At 42.2% G+C, this 22952-nt stretch overlaps 1 protein-coding gene across 1 annotated transcript in view; it reads right to left on the reverse strand.

Annotated features, from left to right (window-relative positions):
- The window catches only part of ryr1b (ryanodine receptor 1b (skeletal)), a 229908-nt gene that overhangs the window by 15570 nt on the left and 191386 nt on the right, over positions 1-22952 (reverse strand). Inside the window, exons 85-94 of the mRNA XM_046316567.1 lie at positions 22746-22834; positions 22017-22145; positions 21162-21266; positions 20008-20016; positions 10597-10678; positions 9679-9866; positions 7601-8713; positions 4667-4752; positions 4169-4337; positions 2649-2735 (exon numbers count right to left, since the gene is read on the reverse strand). Coding sequence (XP_046172523.1) covers positions 2649-2735; positions 4169-4337; positions 4667-4752; positions 7601-8713; positions 9679-9866; positions 10597-10678; positions 20008-20016; positions 21162-21266; positions 22017-22145; positions 22746-22834 — 2057 coding nt within the window. The remainder of the gene's footprint in view (positions 1-2648; positions 2736-4168; positions 4338-4666; positions 4753-7600; positions 8714-9678; positions 9867-10596; positions 10679-20007; positions 20017-21161; positions 21267-22016; positions 22146-22745; positions 22835-22952) is intronic.

A 22952-nucleotide genomic window follows, 5' to 3' on the forward strand; every position in this document is an offset into this window, starting at 1 on the left:
TCTATATTATATTATTATATTATTCTATATTATATTATTATATTATTGTTCATTATATTATACATTATATTATTCTATATTATATCATATTATTCTATATTATATTATTCTATATTATATCATATTATTCTATATTATATAATTCTATATTCTATTATTCCCTATTATATCATATTATTCCATATTATATTACTATACATTATATCATATTATTGTATATTATATCATATATATTATTTTATGATATATTATATTATTATATCATATATATTATTTTATTATATATTATATTATAATATCATATATATTATTTTATCATAGTTTTATATTATTATAAATTAAATTATATTATTCTATATTATATCATATTATTCCATATTATATTACTATACATTATATTATATTATTGTATATTATATCATATATATGATTTTATTATATATTATATTATTATATCATATATATTGTTTTATTATATAATATATTATTAAATCATATATATTATTTTATTATATATTATATTATTATAAATTAAATTATATTATTATATATTGTATTATTATACATTATAATATATTATTCTATATTACATTATTCTATATTATATCATTCTATATTCTATATCCTATTGTTCTATATTATATATAAATATTATATTCATTCTATATTATATTATTCTATATTATATGTTATTATATTATAGTATTCTACACTATATTATACATTATTATTGTATTCTATATTATATTATTATATCATATATATTATTTTATTATATATTATATTCTTATAAATTAAATTATATTATTATATATTGTATTATTATACATTATATTATATTATTCTATATTATATTATTCTATATTATATCATTCTATATTCTTTATCCTATTGTTCTATATTATATATAAATATTATTTTCATTCTATATTATATTATTCTATATAGTATCATTCTATATTCTATATTCTATTACTCTATATTATATTCATTCTATATTATATTATTCTATATAGTATCATTCTATATTCTATATTCTATTACTCTATATTATATTCATTCTATATTATATTATTCTATATAGTATCATTCTATATTCTATATTCTATTACTCTATATTATATTCATTCTATATTATATTATTCTATGATACGTTATCACAATGTTCTATATTCTATGTACATGTTATTATATTATTCTACACTATATTATATTATTCTATTTTATACGTTATTATATTATTCTACACAATATTATGTTATTCTATTTTATACGTTATTATATTATTCTACACAATATTATGTTATTCTATATTATATGTTATTATATTATATTATGCTACACTATATTATACATTATTATAGTATTCTATATTATATTCTACATTATTATATTATTCTATACTATATTATATTATTCTATATTATACGTTATAATATTATTCTACACTATATTATGTTATTCTATATTATATGTTATTATATTATAGTATTCTACACTATATTATACATTATTATAGTATTCTACACTATATTATTCTATATTATATGTTATTATATTATAGTATTCTACACTATATTATACATTATTATAGTATTCTACACTATATTATACATTATTATAGTATTCTATATTATATTATTCTACACTATATTATACATTATTATAGTATTCTATATTATATTATTCTACACTATATTATACATTATTATAGTATTCTATATTATATTATTCTACACTATATTATACATTATTATAGTATTCTACAATATTTTATATTATTCTATATTATACGTTATTATATTATTCTATATTCTATACTATATTATGTTATACGTTATTATATTATATATTACATTATTCTATACATTATAATATATTCTATACATTATAATATATTTTAATTTTTTCAACCCGGATACTAGTCCAACGCTCTAACCACTAGGCTACCCTGCCTCCACTACACTCTAACAACTCTAACCACTAGGCTACCTGCCACCTCTACACTCTAACCACTAGGCTACCTGCCACCTCTACACTCTAACCACTAGGCTACCCTGCCGCCTCTACACTCTAACCACTAGGTTACCCTGCCACCTCTACACTCTAACCACTAGGTTACTCTGCCGCCTCTACACTCTAACCACTAGGCTACTCTGCCGCCTCTACACTCTAACCACTAGGCTACCCTGCCGCCTCTACAGTCTAACCACTAGGCTACCCTGCCGCCCCTACACTCTAACCACTAGGTTACCCTGCCGCCTCTACACTCTAACCACTAGGTTACCCTGCCGCCTCTACACTCTAACCACTAGGCTACCTGCCACCTCTACACTCTAACCACTAGGCTACCTGCCACCTCTACATTCTAACCACTAGGCTACCCTGCCGCCTCTACACTCTAACCACTAGGCTACCCTGCCGCCTCTACACTCTAACCACTAGGCTACCCTGCCGCCTCTAAACTCTAACCACTAGGCTACCTGCCTCCTCTACACTCTAACCACTAGGCTACCTGCCTCCTCTACACTCTAACCACTAGACTACCTGCCTCCTCTACACTCTAACCACTGGGAACCTGCCGCCCCATGTTATATGATTCTATATTATATATATTATATTATACATTATTCTATATTATGTTTCACCTTGTAGAAGAGCAGGATGAAGTTGAGGGCAAAGGCGATGAAGAGAGCCAGGAAGCGCAGGTTGTAGAAGTTACGAGACAGATAGTTCTGGTTGGAGACAGAGAAACAGGTTGTAGAAGTTACAGGTCTGATAGTTCCGCTTGGAGACAGCAAAATTGATCCATGGTCATGTATTGGTAATGTATTGTTAATGCATAGATCATGATTGATACGTAGTGGTAAGGAGGATAATAGTTATATATTTGTCATTTATTCATAATGTATTGATCATGATTGATAATGAATCGATCACGATTGATAATGTATTCATAATGTATTGCTCACGATTGATAATGTGTTCATAATGTGTTGATCATGGGCAATAATGTATTGGTAATGCATTGATCACAGTTGATAATGCATCGGTAATGCATCGGGTAATGTATCGCTAATGTATTGTAATGTATTGATAATATATTGCTAATGTAACGATAATGTATTGTACTGTATTGATAATGTATTGATAATATATCGATAATGTATTGATCACAGTTGATAATGTATCGATAATGTATTGTACTGTATCGATAATGTATTGATAATATATGGATAATGTATTGATAATATATTGATAATGTATCGATCACGGTTGATAATGTATCGATAATGTATTGATAATATATCGGTAATGTATTGATCACAGTTGATAATGTATTGATAATATATTGGTAATGCATTTGGCAATGTATTGATCACGGTTTATAATGAATCGATAATGTATTGGCAATGTATTGATAATGTAATGATCACGGTCAACAATGTATCGATAATGTATCGGTAATGTATTGATCGCTGTTGATAATGTATCGATCATGTATTGATCATGGGCGGTAATGTATCGATAATGTATTGTTCACGGCCGATAATGTATCGATAATGTACCGGTAATGTATTGATAATGTATCGATCCCGGCTGATAATGTATTGATCACGGTTTATAATGAACCGATAATGTACCGGTAATGTATTGATAATGTATCAATCCCGGTTGATAATGTACTGATCACGGCCGATAATATACTTGTAATGTATTGATAATGTATTGATCACGGTTGATCATGTATTGATCATGTATTGATAATATATTGATCACGGTTGATCACGTATTGATAATGTATTGATAGTGTATTGATCACAGTTGATAATGTATTAGTAATGTATTGATCATGTATCGGTAATGTATCGATAATGTCCCGGTAATGTATTGATAATGTATCGGTCACGGTTGATAATGTATTGATAATGTATTGGTAATGTATTGATAATGTATTGGTAATAGTCACCATGAATTTGATCCTCTGGATCTCCAGCTCATTCCAAAAACACTCACTTACTCACTACTGATTACCACACCATTGGATATTTTCCTCTTTTGTTACTCCTTATCTCCACGTTGTCTCCCTTTGTTACGGGCTTTGAGCCGGTTCGTGACAATTGATAATGTATTGGTAATGTATTGATAATGTATTGGTAATAGTCACCATGAATTTGATCCTCTGGATCTCCAGCTCATTCCAAAGCTCATAGCCCTCCTCTGCAGGTTTCTTCTCCTTCTTTGCCTTGGTCTTCAATGTTTCCTCCTTCACTTCCGCTTCTTCCTCTTTTACCACGGGCTCAGCCTCCTTCTCTGCCTTCTCTCCATTCTCATTGCTGGAGGACAATCCATCAATCAAATCCATCAATCAGTCAGTCAGTCAGTCAGTCAGTCAGTCAGTCAGTCAGTCAGTCAGTCAGTCAGTCAGTCAGTCAGTCAGTCAGTCAGTCAGTCAGAGTCAGTCATTGAGTGAGTCAGTGAGTCAGTGAGTCAGTCAGTCAGTCAGTCAGTGAGTGAGTCAGTGAGTCAGTCAGTCAGTCAGTGAGTCAGTGAGTCAGTCAGTCAGTCAGAGTCAGTCAGTCAGTCAGTCAGTGAGTCAGTGAGTCAGTCAGTGAGTCAGTGAGTGAGTAAACACGATAATTAAAACAAGAAAGAGAAGACTCACTCAGCCTTCTCCTCCTCTGGGGGTGTCTCTTCCTCTGGTTCTGGCTCTTGTATTTCTTCACCCTCTCCTCCGGACGTTGCTTCCAGCTACAACACACAACACACTGTCAACAACTGGCACAACACACTGTCAACAACTGGCACAGCACACTGTCAACAACTGGCACAACACACTGTCAACAACTGGCACAGCACACTGTCAACAACTGGCACAGCAAACTGTCAACAACTGGCACAGCAAACTGTCAACAACTGGCACAGCACACTGTTAACAACTGGCACAACACTGTCAACAACTGGCACAACACACAGTCAACAACTGGAACAACACACTGTCAACAACTGGCACAACACACTGTCAACAACTGGCACAGCACACTGTCAACAACTGGCACAACACACTGTCAACAACTGGCACAACACACTGTCAACAACTGGCACAACACACTGTCAACAACTGGCACAACACACTGTTAACAACTGGTTTGGAACTCTGGTTTCATAATTATTCCAACTTCATTGTGAAAACATACACTGCTCAACAAAATAAAGGGAACACTAAAACACTGTCAACACCTGGTCTAATGCTGTTTACTACACTGCTCAACAAAATAAAGGGAACACTAAAATAACACATCCTAGATCTGAATGAATGAAATATTCTTATTAAATACTTTTTTCTTTACATAGTTGAATGTGCTGACAGCAAAATCAAACAAAAATGATCAATGGAAATCAAATGTATCAACCCAGGGGTCTGGATCTGGAGTCACACTCAAAATTACAGTGGAAAACCACACTACAGGCTGATCCAACTTTGATGTAATGTCCTTAAAATAAGTCAAAATGAGGCACAGTAGTGTGTGTGGCCTCCACGTGCCTGTATGACCTCCCTACAACGCCTGGGCATGCTCCTGATGAGGTGACGGATGGTCTCCCGAGGGATCTCCTCCCAGACCTGGACTAAAGCATCCGCCAACTCCTGGACAGTCTGTGGTGCAACGTGGCGTTGGTGGATGGAGCGAGACATGATGTCCCAGATGTGCTCAATTGGATTCAGGTCTGGGGAACGGGCCAGTCCATAGCATCAATGCCTTCCTCTTGCATGAACTACTGACACACTCCAGCCACATGAGGTCTAGCATTGTCTTGCATTAGGAGGAACCCAGGGCCATCCACACCAGCATATGGTCTCACAAGGGGTCTGAGGATCTCATCTCGGTACCTAATGGCAATCAGGCTACCTCTGGCGAGCACATGGAGGGCTGTGCGGCCCCCCAAATAAATGCCACCCCACACCATGACTGACCCACCGCCAAACCGGTCATGCTGGAGGATGTTGCAGGCAGCAGAATGTTCTCCACGGCGTCTCCAGCCTCTGTCACATGTGCTCAGTGTGAACCTGCTTTCATCTGTGAAGAGCACAGGGCGCCAGTTTCAAATTTGCCATCCTTGATGTTCTCTGGCAAATGCCAAACGTCCTGCGCAGTGTTGGGCTGTAAGCACAACCCCCACCTGTGGACGTCGGGCCCTCATACCACCCTCATGGAGTCTGTTTCTGACCGTTTGAGCAGACACATGCACATTTGTGGCCTGCTGGAGGTCATTTTGCAGGGCTCTGGCAGTGCTCCTCCTTGCACAAAGGCGGAGGGAGCAGTCCTGCTGCTGGGTTGTTGCCCTCCTACGGCCTCCTCCACGTCTCCTGATGTACTGGCCTGTCTTCTGGTAGCGCCTCCATGCTCTGGACACTACGCTGACAGACAGCAAACCTTCTTGCCACAGCTCACATTGATGTGCCATCCTGGATGAGCTGCACTACCTGAGCCACTTGTGTGGGTTGTAGACTCCGTCTCATGCTACCACTAGAGTGAAAGCACCACCAGCATTCAAAAGTGACCAAAACATCAGCCTGGAAGCATAGGAACTGAGAAGTGGTCTGTGGTCACCACCTGCAGAACCACTCCTTTACTGGGGGCGTCTTGCTAATTGCCTATAATTTCCACCTGTTGTCTATTCCATTTGCACAACAGCATGTGACATTTATTGTCAATCAGTGTTGCTTCCTAAGTGGACAGTTTGATTTCACAGAAGTGTGATTGACTTGCAGTTACATTGTGTTGTTTAGGTGTTCCCTTGATTCTTTTGAGCAGTGTATATATAATATAATATAATAATTATAATTACAATGTATACATCGTTATAATACAGTGCCCTCTGTAATTATTGGGACATTTACATGTTTTCTTATCATTTTGGCTGTATACTTCAACAGTTTGAAATCGAACCATGAGTATGAGGTTAAAGGTCAGACTGTCAGCTTTAGTTTGAGGGTATTTTCATTCATATCGGGTGAACCGTTTAGAAAGCACTTTTTGTACACACCCCCCCCCCCATTTTAGAGAACTGTCAATGAATAATAATATCAATGGATGGAATCAGTGAATAAATGGCTGCAGCAACCATTACACAAACCAAATGAGGTCTAAATTAGAACAAATAACAACTAAATAGTTTTTTGAAAAATCGTTTGAACGAAATACAAACGTATTCAACCACATTTACTTATATGTCTATTTATTATTTTAAAAAGTTTAGTATTTGGTCCCGTATTCACAGCACACAATGATTACATGAAGCGTATGACTTTACAAACTTGTTGGATGCATTTGCTGTTTGTTTTGGTTGTTTCAGCCCAATAGAAATAGTAAATGTACATACCCCCCCCACACCCATAATCTGTGTTTCACATTATTTTGTGTCCAATAGAAATTAATGGTAAATAAATGTATTGTGTCATTTTGGAATTTGATTTAAAATAGTAACTTTTGGAGTATAGAACTGAAAGAAGAAAACGTGCTGCATTGGGTACCGTAACATAATACATAAATAAATAAATAAATAAATAAATAAAAACACATCATGGGTGTAAACTCACCAGTTTCCTCTTGAGCAGTGGGGTTCCTTCTGGAGTAGGGGGCTCTACAGTTGTGGTCTCCCCAAAGTCTCCCAGCCCTCCAGGGGTGTCGAACCCAGGCATCCGTCCTCCCTCCTTCTCCTCACCATCCCCTCCCTCCTCTCCTTCCTCTCCTCCTCCCACGTCTCTTTCCTCTCCTCCGTCTATCCCCTCCTGACCCTCATCGGCACCTGGCTCAGGTGGCAGTTCGTCGTGCACCTCATCTTGCGTTGGGTCCGGCATACTGGCCAAAAGCTCAGTCACCGTGATCTTCTTGGCACCCTCTACCAGTTCTCCTCCAAACAGGGTGCTCCAGATCAGCATGAAGAAGCCCTTACACACACTGTAGATGAAAGACAGGATACCAAACAGGATGGTGTAGATGAACGTGGCCACGCCCACCACCATATCCTTCAGAGTCATCTTCCTAAGCTTGCGGTAGCGCCGCCGTAGATTCCTGAAGGTGAACATGTTGAAGAAGTTCGCCACGCTTGTCAGGAAGTCAGAGAACGCCGAGCTCGACTCGGGAGCAATCTCTTCTCCATTTTCGTCCAACTCTCCTCCTCCTCCTCCTCCTTCTTCCTCTTCATCCTCTGAGTCTACCACCTCCTCTTCCTCCTCCTCAGAAATCTGTGAGGCTATGTTCATCTCAAAGATGGTGTCCTCGCAGAAGTTGACAAACAACTCCATCTTCTCGCTCTCCCCGCCCTCGTTGACCACGTCGAAGATGAACTGTCTCTTGGACTCTCTGACCTGCGGCATCTCCCACTGGTTCCTGTTGGCCTCGCTGATCTCAAAATAGATCCTCTCGATCTTCCTGCTCGCTCCCATGATCTCTATCCGGCCAAGGAAGGGTCTAAAGTAGTTGAGGACGCTCTCGGCTTGCTCCAGAAAGTTCTGTAGTCGCGTATCGTGGGGTACGTGCTCAGACAGGTTGGTGAGCAGCACGGCAATGTTGAAGCCGATGTCCTTGGCCGGCTCCTGGAAGCGGTCGGCAAACTCCTCAAAGTTGATCATCTCGTTCTCGTCGGCCTCGGAACAAGACAGAAGGAACTGGATCTCAGACGGAGAGTACTGCTTCTGGCTGTCCATGGCCTGAAAGGAAGGAATAAATTAATTTCATCAAAAAAAGTACATTTGCCTCAGCCATGTGAGTACAACAACCCACCCATTTAAAACACAATCAAAACCAGTGTATTTCCATGGTTCATGTTTTTTTCTTTTGACAAGTGAGCGGGCAGCTAGGGACAAATATTGTCGGGGAAATACATTGGGATCTTCAAAAGCACAAAATAGGAAAATACACACACGTGGTTCCTTGAAGCGTAGCCACTTTAATGTCCATGCCCTCAACAGAACCACAAGCCATGTAGTCAGCCTGAACACAGCTGACCTCCATAGGCTCCTTAAGAGTGTGGCTGGTAACTTCATAGTGAAAAAAAAGCTATTATGTTTAGAATTGACTTTGTCTCATGAGCCTTTTTTTTTTTTAAGAAACCTATTCTAGCTCTAGTCAGTGGCAGCACGGTCTGTCACAGTACAATGCATATACACTGAATAAAAACATGCTCTTTCCACGACACAGATTGAATCCAGGAGAAAGATCCCGTATTCATGACACCTGTTAAATCCACTTCAATCCGTGTAGATGAAGAGGAGGAGACGGGGTTAAATAAGGATTTTTAAGCCTTGAGACAATTAAGAGACATGGATTGTGTATGTGTGTCTTTCAGAGGGTGAATGGGCAAGACAAAATATTTAAGTGCCTTTGAACGGCGTATGGTAGTAGGTGCCAGGAGAACCGTTTTGAGTGTGTCAAGAACTACAACGCTGCTGGGTTTTTCACACTCAACAGTTTTCCACATGTATCAAGAGTGGTCCACCACCCAAAGGACATCCAGCCAAGTTGACACAATTGTGGGAAGCATGGGATTCCACATGGAATGCGTTAGACACCATGTAGAGTCCATGACCCGACGAATTGTGGCTAATCTGAGGGGAGGGGGGGACATCTCGATATTAGGAAGGTATTCCTAACGTTTTGTAGACTCAGTGTGTACCTTGTAGAAGTCCTTCTTGGAGATGAGGCCTCGGGGGTCGGTCACGTAGTCTCTGAAGGCGTCAGACCCGGTGATGTCCTTCAGCTTGAGGAACATGTCGAAGAACTTGAGGATCATCTCCACATTACTGGAGGACTCCACCAGCATGTCCACCATCTGACGGGCGATGGTGCCGTTCACCACGTTGCCTAGCGACAAGGATTGTCGCCACCCCCCACAAAAAAAGCAAAATTACAAAGAAGCAAAGCAGATCCCTACAGCACCTCAAATATATTTTAAAAACTAGCAGAGAATGTTTAAAAATACGAGCTGTTATAGTCTCCAGACATTTTTTTAACTGTTCCTGTTGAACAATGACATTCCAAGTACAAATACAGTAAAGTACACACACTTATTAAGGGTAAAAACATGTTTTGAGTAAAATAGTGTTGTTGTTTGTTTTTACACACAATTGCAAAATTCAAAAGGTTTGACAATCGAACAGTTGGTCTGATGGTGTCTGTCTGTCTGTCTGTCTGTCTGTCTGTCTGTCTGTCTGTCTGTCTGTCTGTCTGTCTGTCTGTCTGTCTGTCTGTCTGTCTGTCTGTCTGTCTGTCTGTCTGTCTGTCTGTCTGTCTGTCTGTCTGTCTGTCTGTCTGTCTGTCTGTCTGTCTGTCTGTCTGTCTGTCTGTCTGTCTGTCTGTCTCCCCCCACTCTGATATCTCTGGCCTCCCCCGTTGTATGTGGGAACAATTAGTGGACAAAAATGGTAAGCCCCTCCCCCTCCCCCACCCTGCCCCGCCCCTCCTCTGACAAGTGTCATGTCAGAGGACTCCTGGACCACCTATTGAGATGTGCCATTTGTTAAGTGAATCAGGTGATAAATGAGGTTCTAGGGAGGCTGGAGTGGGACCAGATCTGGGACCAATGTCTTTTTACCTTCCAGTAGAGACAACAGCATGACCACCATGTCTTTCTGCAGGTCCAGGAGTTCCTTCAGCAGACCAATCTGACTGGAGTCCTGCAATAAAGAATACACACGTACACAAGCATAGAGAGGACAGTTGTCTCATAAGAATATCATCAGTTGATTTTTTTTTCTTCTCATGAACCATTAATTTGTGTGTCACTGTCCACTGGTAAATATCTCAGATCATAACGGATCTTACACAGCTGAAACCTGTGGCTAGGTGTGTCCCTAATGAAACGCTTCTTTAGGCCAAGCAGTGGACTAAGTGTAGTGAATCAGGTGACAGAGAGCTGCTGGCACAGAGAGGATGAGGAGGATGAAGGTGAGGCTGACCTCACCTCGTTGGGGGTTCTACACCTGACCTCGTTGGGGGTTCTACACCTCACCTCGTTGGGGGTTCTACACCTTAGCTCGTTGGGGGTTCTACACCTCAACTCGTTGGGGGTTCTACACCTCACCTCGTTGGGGGTTCTACACCTCACCTCGTAGGGGGTTCTACACCTCACCTCGTTGGGGGTTCTACACCTCACCTCGTTGGGGGTTCTACATCTCACCTCGTAGTGGGTTCTACACCTCACCTCATAGTGGGTTCTACACCTCACCTCATTGGGGGTTCTACACCTCACCTCTTTGGGGGTTCTACACCTCACCTCGTTGGGGGTTCTACACCTCACCTCGTAGGGGGTTCTACACCTCACCTCATAGTGGGTTCTACACCTCACCTCGTAGTGGGTTCTACACCTCACTTCGTTGGGGGTTCTACACCTCACCTCATTGGGGGTTCTACACCTCACCTCGTGGTGGGTTCTACACCTCACCTTGTTGGGGGTACTACACCTCACCTCGTTGGGGGTTCTACACCTCACCTCGTAGTGGGTTCTACACCTCACCTCGTAGTGGGTTCTACACCTCACCTCGTAGTGGGTTCTACACCTCACCTCGTAGGGGGTTCTACACCTCACCTCGTAGTGGGTTCTACATCTCACCTCGTAGTGGGTTCTACACCTCACCTCGTAGTGGGTTCTACACCTCACCTCGTAGTGGGTTCTACACCTCACCTCATAGTGGGTTCTACACCTCACCTCATAGTGGGTTCTACACCTCACCTCGTAGTGGGTTCTACACCTCACCTCGTAGTGGGTTCTACACCTCACCTCATTGGGGGTTCTACACCTCACCTCATAGTGGGTTCTACACCTTACCTCGTAGTGGGTTCTACTCCAGAATCGATCCTGGGTTTGCATTTGAACAAACAACACAGATATGCATTTTAAACATCTCATCTCAGGAATCATACACATAATAGACACAGAGATGAACAGGCAGACTGACACACATGGAGGCAGACTGACAGATATGGAGGCAGACTGACAGATATGAAGGCAGACTGACACACATGGAGGCAGACTGACACACATGGAGGCAGACTGACAGATATGGAGGCAGACTGACACACTTGGAGGCAGACTGACACACTTGGAGGCAGACTGACAGATATGGAGGCAGACTGACAGATATGGAGGCAGACGGACACACATGGAGGCAGACTGACACACTTGGAGGCAGACTGACACACATGGAGGCAGACTGACAGATATGGAGGCAGACTGACACACATGGAGGCAGACTGACAGATATGGAGGCAGACTGACACACATGGAGGCAGACTGACAGATATGGAGGCAGACTGACACACTTGGAGGCAGACTGACAGATATGGAGGCAGACTGACAGATATGGAGGCAGACTGACACACATGGAGGCAGACTGACACACTTGGAGGCAGACTGACAGATATGGAGGCAGACTGACAGATATGGAGGCAGACTGACACACATGGAGGCAGACTGACAGATATTGAGGCAGACTGACAGATATGGAGGCAGACTGACACACATGGAGGCAGACTGACACACATGGAGGCAGACTGACAGATATTGAGGCAGACTGACAGATATGGAGATGTGGAGACAGACAGACAGACAGACAGACAGACAGACAGACAGACAGACAGACAGACAGACAGACAGACAGACAGACAGACAGACAGACAGACAGACAGACAGACAGACAGACAGACAGACAGACAGACAGACAGATGTGGAGTTGCAGAGTTACATGCACTTGTAACTCTGCAACTAAAAGTATGCAGAATTTGCATGAAAAACTCTAGACTTGACCATGACAATGCCAACCACTATTATCGTCCACATTAGAAAAGGTGGTTTTACTAGCTAGGTGTTGCAGTTCTGAAGCCGAGACAGAGAAGAGTGCAGTCCAGCTGTCGATCAAAGCACCAGTCCATGGCACCCTACCAAGCCCCGAAAGATCGCTATCAGAACTCAGTTTGGGAATATCAACTCAGATAATTCTGGGAGACTGGGGTGATCACTATACTCCAAACAGCCCTGGGAGACTGGCCTGACCACTATACTCCAAACAGCCCTGGGAGACTGGGGTGATCACTATACTCCAAACAGCCCTGACCACTATACTCCAAACAGCCCTGACCACTATACTCCAAACAGCCCTGATCACTATAATCCAAACAGCCCTGACCACTATACTCCAAACAGCCCTGGGAGACTGGGGTGACTACTATACTCCAAACAGCCCTGACCACTATACTCCAAACAGCCCTGACCACTATACTCCAAACAGCCCTGATCACTATACTCCAAACAGCCCTGACCACTATACTCCAAACAGCCCTGGGAGACTGGGGTGACTACTATACTCCAAACAGCCCTGACCACTATACTCCAAACAGCCCTGACCACTATACTCCAAACAGCCCTGACCAGCCCTGACCACTATACTCCAAACAGCCCTGACCAAACTCCAAACAGCCCTGACCACTATACTCCAAACAGCCCTGATCACTATACTCCAAACAGCCCTGACCACTATACTCCAAACAGCCCTGGGAGACTGGGGTGACTACTATACTCCAAACAGCCCTGACCACTATACTCCAAACAGCCCTGGGAGACTGGGGTGATCACTATACTCCAAACAGCCCTGGGAGACTGGGGTGATCACTATACTCCAAACAGCCCTGACCACTATACTCCAAACAGCTCTGGGAGACTGGGGTGATCACTATACTCCAAACAGCCCTGGGAGACTGGGGTGATCACTATACTCCAAACAGCCCTGACCACTATACTCCAAACAGCCCTGGGAGACTGGGGTGACTACTATACTCCAAACAGCCCTGGGAGACTGGGGTGATCACTATACTCCAAACAGCCCTGGGAGACTGGGGTGATCACTATACTCCAAACAGCCCTGATCACTATACTCCAAACAGCTCTGGGAGACTGGGGTGATCACTATACTCCAAACAGCCCTGGGAGACTGGGGTGACCACTATACTCCAAACAGCCCTGATCACTATACTCCAAACAGCCCTGGGAGACTGGGGTGACCACTATACTCCAAACAGCCCTGGGAGACTGGGGTGACCACTATACTCCAAACAGCCCTGATCACTATACTCCAAACAGCCCTGGGAGACTGGGGTGACCACTATTCTCCAAAAATGGGCCATTGTGGAAACTGTTCTGTTAATAGAAACACCCGTGTTTAGGTAGATTCTCCAGCTGGTAGACAGAGGCTTTTAGTGGGTGTCAGGAGGAAATCATTTTCAGACTACTTGTAGAGTCAGACTGTCTGCATTGTTAGTTCGTTTTTTTGCTCTCTTTTTTTGTCCGGGGGCTTCATTTATAACCCTTACGTAAGGGTAGCCCAGTGGGCCGATCTAACTTGTTTTTTTTTGTGCAAATGATCATTATCTGGCTAATAATGGGGGCCTTAAGCAAAAAATTGTCCGGTGTATTAGAAATGTGTATTAGAAATGCCTGTGCCAATTTCTGGTCCCAGTCTGCCCCTGCCCCAACCTAAATACTTAAAGTATTTACAGTTACAGTTCTATTTCCATTTCTGTTTTTTTGTCCTTCTTTACTTTTTGATATTTATTACTGCAAGAAAGACATTTCACTGTACTTGTGTACGTGACAATAAAAATGTACAACTTGAAACTTGACACGAGCCTACTTCAACTACTTCAGCTAATATCGGAAATATGAACTCATCACGATCAGAAAAGATGAGGAATATATTCTGCAATGGTTATGAAAATTAAATAAATAGGAAAAAGATTCCTATGTCTAATTATAAGATTCATATGTCTAAATATAAGATTCATATGTCTAAATATAAGATTCCTATGTCTAATTATTTTAGATTTAAAAAAACGCAAACTTTCATTCCCACTAATGGCAAATAGTTGTATTCTTGTCAACAGGTTTTCCTGTTAGTAGTAGTCATCATATCCCCCATTTGCACAAAATACTTTCTTGCCAGTTTGCAATACAATATTTTACCCAGTAGCAGATGTGCGTACGTACGCATGATCTAAAGTTTGCAGGTAGGTGAGCACATTCTCAAGTCAAGTTAAATTTGTATAAATGCCAACGTTTCCATGAAATTAAAACTTGTCCACGTACATTTTGGGGTATATTTTGTACGTACGCAAGGTTTATAAATGAGTCCCCGGAGAAGGTGCAGAAAAACATGATCTAAAAAAACAAAGATTGCCTTTAAAAAGACAACAAATGAGAAGATGAGGTAAATGAAGATGAAAGATGAAGATCAGTACAGAAGGAAGCGAGGCGTGGAGGGGGATCGAGAGGGGAAGTGAGGCGTGGAGGGGGATCGAGGCGAAGCGAGGCGTGGAGGGGGTTCAAGGGGAAGCGAGGCGTGGAGGGGGATCGAGGCGAAGCGAGGCGTGGAGGGGGATCGAGGGGAAGCGAGGTGTGGAGGGGGATCGAGGGGAAGCGAGGCGTGGAGGGGGATCGAGGGGAAGCGAGGCGTGGAGGGGGATCGAGGCGAAGCGAGGCGTGGAGGGGGATCGAGGGGAAGCGAGGTGTGGAGGGGGATCGAGGGGAAGCGAGGCGTGGAGGGGGATCGAGGGAAGCGAGGCGTGGAGGGGGATCGGGGAAGCGTGGGGTGGAGGGGGATCGAGGGGAAGCGTGGGGTGGAGGGGGATCGAGGGGAAGCGAGGCGTGGAGGGGGATCGAGGGGAAGTGTGGGGTGGAGGGGTCGCTTATTTGAAGAAGTATGGGATGATTACTGAGATGGCTATAGTTGGGATGGCGATGCTTAAGATAGCTATAGTTTGGATAGCTATGGTAAAGATAGCTAGGGTTGGGATAGCTATGATTAAGATGGCTATGGTTGGGATAGCTATGATGAATATGTCTATGGTTGGGATAGCTATGATGAATATGTCTATGGTTGGGATAGCTATGATTAAGATGGCTATGGTTGGGATAGCTATGATTAAGATAGCTATGGTAAAGATAGCTATGGTTGGGGTAGTTATGATTATGATGGCTATGATTAAGATGCTATGGTTGGGATAGCTATGGTTGGGATAGCTATGATTAAGATAGCTATGGTTGGGATAGCTATGGTTGGGATAGCTATGGTTGGGATAGCTATGATTAAGATGGCTATGATTAAGATGCTATGGTTGGGATAGCTATGGTTGGGATAGCTATGGTTGGGATAGCTATGGTTGGGATAGCTATGGTTGGGATAGCTATGGTTGGGATAGCTATGATTAAGATGGCTATGGTTGGGATAGCTATGATTAAGATGGCTATGGTTGGGATAGCTATGATTAAGATGGCTATGGTTGGGATAGCTATGATTAAGATAGCTATGGTTGGGATAGCTATGGTTGGGATAGCTATGGTTGGGATAGCTATGATTAAGATGGCAATGGTTGGGATAGCTATGATTAAGATGGCTATGGTTGGGATAGCTATGATTAAGATGTCTATGGTTGGGATAGCTATGATTAAGATGGCAATGATTAAGATGTCTATGGTTGGGATAGCTATGGTTGGGATAGCTATGGTTGGGATAGCTATGGTTGGGATAGCTATGGGGGGTGAAACAAAGATTCTTACGCCAAGTCGAAGTCCAGGGTCGGCTTGCATCTGACAGGGTTATAATACATGTTAATAAAAATGTTAAACACCAACATTTTTATAAATTTTTGTATTTTTTGACATCTGTCCCCTGGCGTCCTAAAATATTAGTTGGATTTCAAGTGTCACGGCTTTCTCTCAAACTGCTGTGCATCTGTGGTAGCAGGAAGGAGATGAGGTGCAGAGTCAGACAGACGGACGGACGGACGGACGGACGGACGGACGGACGGACGGACGGACGGACGGACGGACGGACGGACGGACGGACGGACGGACGGACGGACGGACGGACGGACGGACGGACGGACGGACGGACGGACGGACGGACAGACAGACAGACAGACAGACAGACAGACAGACAGACAGACAGACAGACAGACAGACAGACAGACAGACAGACAGACAGACAGACAGACAGACAGACAGACAGACAGACAGACAGACAGACAGACAGACAGACAGACAGACAGAGATTTCACTAGTTGATCATGTCAGCTCCACTCTCCTAGTCATTCTCTATGGTCACACGCAGCCCATTCTCTAATCACTAGTGCAAAGAGCAGGACATAGGCAGGTAGCCTGCAGGTAGCCTACATATCCCTACATACCACTACATACTCCTACATACCCCTAAATACCCCTACATACCCCTACATACTCCTACATACCCCTACATACTCCTACATACCCCTACATACCCCTACATACTCCTAAATAGTCCTACATACTCCTACATACCCCTAAATACCCCTACATACCCCTACATACTCCTAAATACTCCTACATACTCCTACATACCCCTAAATACTCCTACATACCACTACATACTCCTACATACCCCTAAATACCCCTACATACTCCTACATACTCCTACATACTCCTACATACCACTACATACTCCTACATACTCCTACATACTCCTACATACCCCTACATACCCCTACATACCACTACATACTACTAACCATCAAGACTCAACTCTGAGACGCGTATCCTACACTCTGCCAAATGTCCTCAATAACCTACCAGTCTGATTTCCGGGAGAGATACTCCACAGAGATAGAAATACTAAAAGCATTGTAAACCCTCGGGGATCAGATGTGTACCATTCGTGTTAGCGCTCAAGAGTTAGTGACAGTCAGACAGGGCCTGTTAGAAAACATGTCATAGTCAATCACTGACTAAATACACACAGGATCCATTCCAAACGAAGTCTACGTGGGGGGGGGGGGGGGGGGGGGGACTGAGTCCAAATTAGGATCGCAGATGGTTCTGAAATAGAATGTTCATCTAAACTGGGGTCTCGAAATTCACTGTCAGTAACATTTGTAGAATTAGCTAAAGACCCATTCACACCAGGTTTATTAGTAGTAATGGCGTGGGTTTACGACTAAGGGTTGTTTAACTTTTATCCATTCATATATCCAACCTCTACAAGGAATAACCTGATCAATTAACAGGTGTATCCCCCACTTGTGAATGTGACTTGTGGCCAGCAAGCTCATTTAAATATTTCACAATAGAAGGAAACTAGCTTTCTATATGATTACTGTGAACAATGTGCACGAAACCATTTCTACAAACTGTCAAACATGTGTAAACCGTATCTAGAGAGTAATCTACTGTAGCTAGCTGATTCTACTATAGTCATCTACTGTAGCTAGCTGATTCTACCACAGTCATCTACTGTAGCTAGCTGATTCTACCACAGTCATCTACTGTAGCTAGCTGATTCTACCACAGTCATCTACTGTAGCTAGCTGATTCTACTACAGTCATCTACTGTAGCTAGCTGATTCTACTATCTAGATAATAATCTACTGTAGCTAGCTGATTCTACTACAGTCATCTACTGTAGCTAGCTGATTCTACTATAGTCATCTACTGTAGCTAGCTGATTCTACTATCTAGATAATAATCTACTGTAGCTAGCTGATTCTACTATCTAGATAATAATCTACTGTAGCTAGCTGATTCTACCACAGTCATCTACTGTAGCTAGCTGATTCTACCACAGTCATCTACTGTAGGTAGCTGATTCTACTATAGTCATCTACTGTAGCTAGCTGATTCTACTATAGTCATCTACTGTAGCTAGCTGATTCTACCACAGTAATCTACTGTAGCTAGCTGATTCTACCACAGTCATCTACTGTAGCTAGCTGATTCTACTATCTAGAGAGTAATCTACTGTAGCTAGCTGATTCTACTATCTAGAGAGTAATCTACTGTAGCTAGCTGATTCTACTATCTAGAGAGTAATCTACTGTAGCTAGCTGATTCTACTATCTAGAGAGTAATCTACTGTAGCTAGCTTTTCCACCACAGTCATCTACTGTAGCTAGCTGATTCTACTACAGTCATCTACTGTAGCTAGCTGATTCTACTACAGTCATCTACTGTAGCTAGCTGATTCTACTATAGTCATCTACTGTAGCTAGCTGATTGTACTATCTAAAGAATAATCTACTGTAGCTAGCTGATTCTACTATCTAGAGAGTAATCTACTGTAGCTAGCTGATTCTACTATCTAGAGAGTAATCTACTGTAGCTAGCTGATTCTACTATCTAGAGAGTAATCTACTGTAGCTAGCTGATTCTACCACAGTCATCTACTGTAGCTAGCTGATTCTACTATATTGGGAGTAATCTACTGTAGCTAGCTGATTCTACTATATTGGGAGTAACCTACTGTAGCTAGCTGATTCTACTATCTAGATAATAATCTACTGTAGCTAGCTGATTCTACTACAGTCATCTACTGTAGCTAGCTGATTCTACTATAGTCATCTACTGTAGCTAGCTGACTCTACCACAGTCATCTACTCTAGCTAGCTGATTCTACCACAGTCATCTACTGTAGCTAGCTGATTCTACTATAGTCATCTACTGTAGCTAGCTGATTCTACTATCTAGGGAGTAATCTACGGTGGCTATCTGATTCTACTATCTAGGGAGTCATCTAATGTAGCTAGCTGATTCTACTACAGTAATCTACTGATTCTACTATTTAGAGAGTAATCTACTGTAGCTATCTGATTCTACTAGAGTAATCTACTGTAGCTAGCTGATTCTACTATCTAGGGAGTAATCTACTGTGGCTTTCTCTCTGCTATCTAGGGAGTAATCTACTGTAGCTATCTGACTGTACTATCTAGGGCCTGATCTACTGTAGCTATCTGACTGTACTATCTAGGGCGTGATCTACTGTAGCTATCTGCGTCTACTCTGGGCTGCTCCAGGCAGGTGACGAGGCAGAAACAAGCTGGCAAAGAGCAGGCCACGCAACAGGGCCCAGGCGACGTGGGAACCAGCCAGAAAATACCAAAATCATTTCATTAAATAAAATAAAACTCAAATAAATAAATAAATACATACTTTACAACTCTGCAGGGACCATGAGGGAAAAAGTTCACAAGATTAGTTGGACAGAAAGTCGACATTTGAAGAACGATTATTGCAGTGCTACTCCCAACCTTTAGATGTCAGGGAAAAAAACAAGGTATATTCTAGTAGATCACTAAATACTAAATCCCTACTTGTTTACGCACCAGAGTTGAGTTGTTTTTGCATGAATGAAATTATCCGTGCACATGACAATGCTCAGAACATATCCTCAGTGAATCTTAATGCTTTTTTTCAGTATTAAATAGTATTAATCTATGTACAATAGTGAGACGCGCATCTCTAGTGTGAAGGGGTCAAAGGTGTTCCTTATCCCCTTACACTTGTGTGTATAAGACAGTAGTTTTGGAATTGTTAGTTAGATTACTTGTTGGTTATCACTGCATTGTCGGAACTAGAAGCACAAGCATTTCGCTACACTCGCATTAACATCTGCTAACCATGTGTATGTGACAAATAAAATTGGATTTGATTTGATTCGATTTGATTTGATTTGAGCATGTACTCAGTATTAAATAGTATTAATCAGAATAGAAATGTACAGTGAGTTTAAGGGTCCAATGCAGTTGTTTTTATATTTTTTTAATGTTTAAAAAAACAAAAACAAGAATGGCTTTTAAAGCAAAGAGCAACCTTTCTAGTAATAATGTAGCTTTGACTGTGTGGGAGGGGTCTGAGTGGGGAGGGGAAAACTGACAACTAGCTGTTATTGGAAGAGATATTTGGAACTCTCTTTCTTATTGGTCTACTAACTAATTTACCACCCGGTGATGTCACCAGCCAGGCCAAAACTCCATCCCACCAAAACAAGCAGCCATTTCAGGTGGTCTTTCCAAACATCTCTTACACTAAAAGAGTATTGTCATCATTTTTCACAATTTCACAATATTATTTCAATATTTATATATATTTTTTTATAAAAACACAGGGAAATCACACTTTTGACTGCATTGGGCCTTTAATACATAGTGAGTAATTGCTGATGAGTCTTTGTCAATTAGATGGACACATTTCCTGTTTACCCTGACAGAGCTTGAATGTGAGTGAAAACATTCATGAGTGTCTGGTAGGTAATGAAGCTATCGTTCTAAAAAATAAACTACCACACGGCAGATTTGTTTGTTTACCTGAGCCAGCTTCATCATCATGTGAGCAAAGACGTGCAGGAAGCCAACCACAGCGTCCCACAACCTGCTGTGGGCCAAAGACTGCTGGTTCCCCGTACATGGACCCTGAGAGGGTGGGGAAGGAGAGAGAGAGAGAAGAGAGAGAGAGAAGGAGAGAGAGAGAGAAAGAGAGAGAGAGAGGGGAGAGAGAGAGAGAGAGAGAGAGAGAGAGAGAGAGAGAGAGAGAGAGAGAGAGAGAGAGAGAGAGAGAGAGAGAGAGAGAGAGAGAGAGAGAGAGAGAGAGAGAGAGAGAGAGAGAGAGAGGGAGAGGAGAGGAGAGAGAGAGAGAGGAGAGAGAGAGAGAGAGAGAAGGAGAGAGAGAGAGAGAGGGAGAGAGAGGGGAGAGAGAGAGAGGGGAGAGAGAGAGAGAGAGAGAGAGAGAGGGAGAGAGAGAGAGAGAGAGAGAGAGAGAGAGAGAGAGAGAGAGAGAGAGAGAGAGAGAGAGAGAGAGAGAGAGAGAGAGTAGGGGGAGAGAGAGAGAGAGAGGAGAGAGAGAGAGAGAGAGAGAGAGAGAGAGAGAGAGAGAGAGAGAGAGAGAGGGAGAGAGAGAGAGAGAGAGAGAGAGAGAGAGAGAGAGAGAGAGAGAGAGAGAGAGAGAGAGAGAGAGAGAGAGAGAGAGAGAGAGAGAGAGAGAGAGAGAGAGAGAGAGAAGGGAGAGAGAGAGAGAAGGGAGAGAGGTTATTTTGATTAATTGATGAATGCTAATTAGCATTTTCTATGGAGGAACAGCAACAACAACAAAAAGCCCAGGAGCTTGATGGACTTGATGGACTCCCTGACTACTGTAGGAGGTGTAATCCACCAGGGCACCCGTACCTGGATATACTCAGTCAGACTGTTGAACACCTGTTTAGCCACAATCATGGCCTTGGAGAAGTTCCTCTTTCCTGGCTCGTCTATGATGTCCTTCCCAGAGTAGTACCAGTAGAAATCACTGATAGACTCCTACAAAGGACCACAGAGAGGAGGGAAGGGGTCAAAGGTGACACAGGAGATACAGACATAGAGAGAGAGAGAGAGAGAGAGAGAGAGAGAGAGAGAGAGAGAGAGAGAGAGAGAGAGAGAGAGAGAGAGAGAGAGAGAGAGATAGAGAGAGAGAGAGAGAGAGAGAGAGACAGAGAGAGAGATAGAGGAGAGAGAGGGAGAGAGAGGGACAGAGAGAGAGGGAGATAGATAGAGGGAGAGAGAGACAGACAGACAGACAGACAGACAGACAGACAGACAGACAGACAGACAGACAGACAGACAGACAGACAGACAGACAGACAGACAGACAGACAGACAGACAGACAGACAGACAGACAGACAGAGAGAGAGAGAGAGAGACACATGGACATGACCTTTGCATGTTCTGTTTTGTCTCTTGTAAAAAAAAAGAAAGAAATAGCAGCCTTTCCTTTTTCAGGAAGCAGATCATGATCTCTCTGTTTTTAGGGTTGCTGAAAATAAATCTGGCGGAATGCGAAGGAAAGTAATCAGCCGATAAAGAGAGAGATGATTATAATTAGACACAGAACTGTAGCAGGAGCTATTCAGCAGTTTTACCTGCAGACGGAGCAGGTAGTCCACAGTGCAGATGATGATGTTGATGGTGGTGGTGCTGCCAGTCTGGGTACGCAGATAGTTCTGGAAATCTGCTCAGAAACGAAGATAACAGGATCACACCAGGTGCAGCTTGGGTTAGAGATAACAGGATCATACCAGGTGTAGCTTTGACAGAGATAACAGGATCACACCAGGTGTAGCTTTGAC

The sequence above is a fragment of the Oncorhynchus gorbuscha genome, linkage group LG19 (genome assembly GCF_021184085.1).
Source record: "Oncorhynchus gorbuscha isolate QuinsamMale2020 ecotype Even-year linkage group LG19, OgorEven_v1.0, whole genome shotgun sequence".
Taxonomy (NCBI): Eukaryota; Metazoa; Chordata; class Actinopteri; order Salmoniformes; family Salmonidae; genus Oncorhynchus; species Oncorhynchus gorbuscha.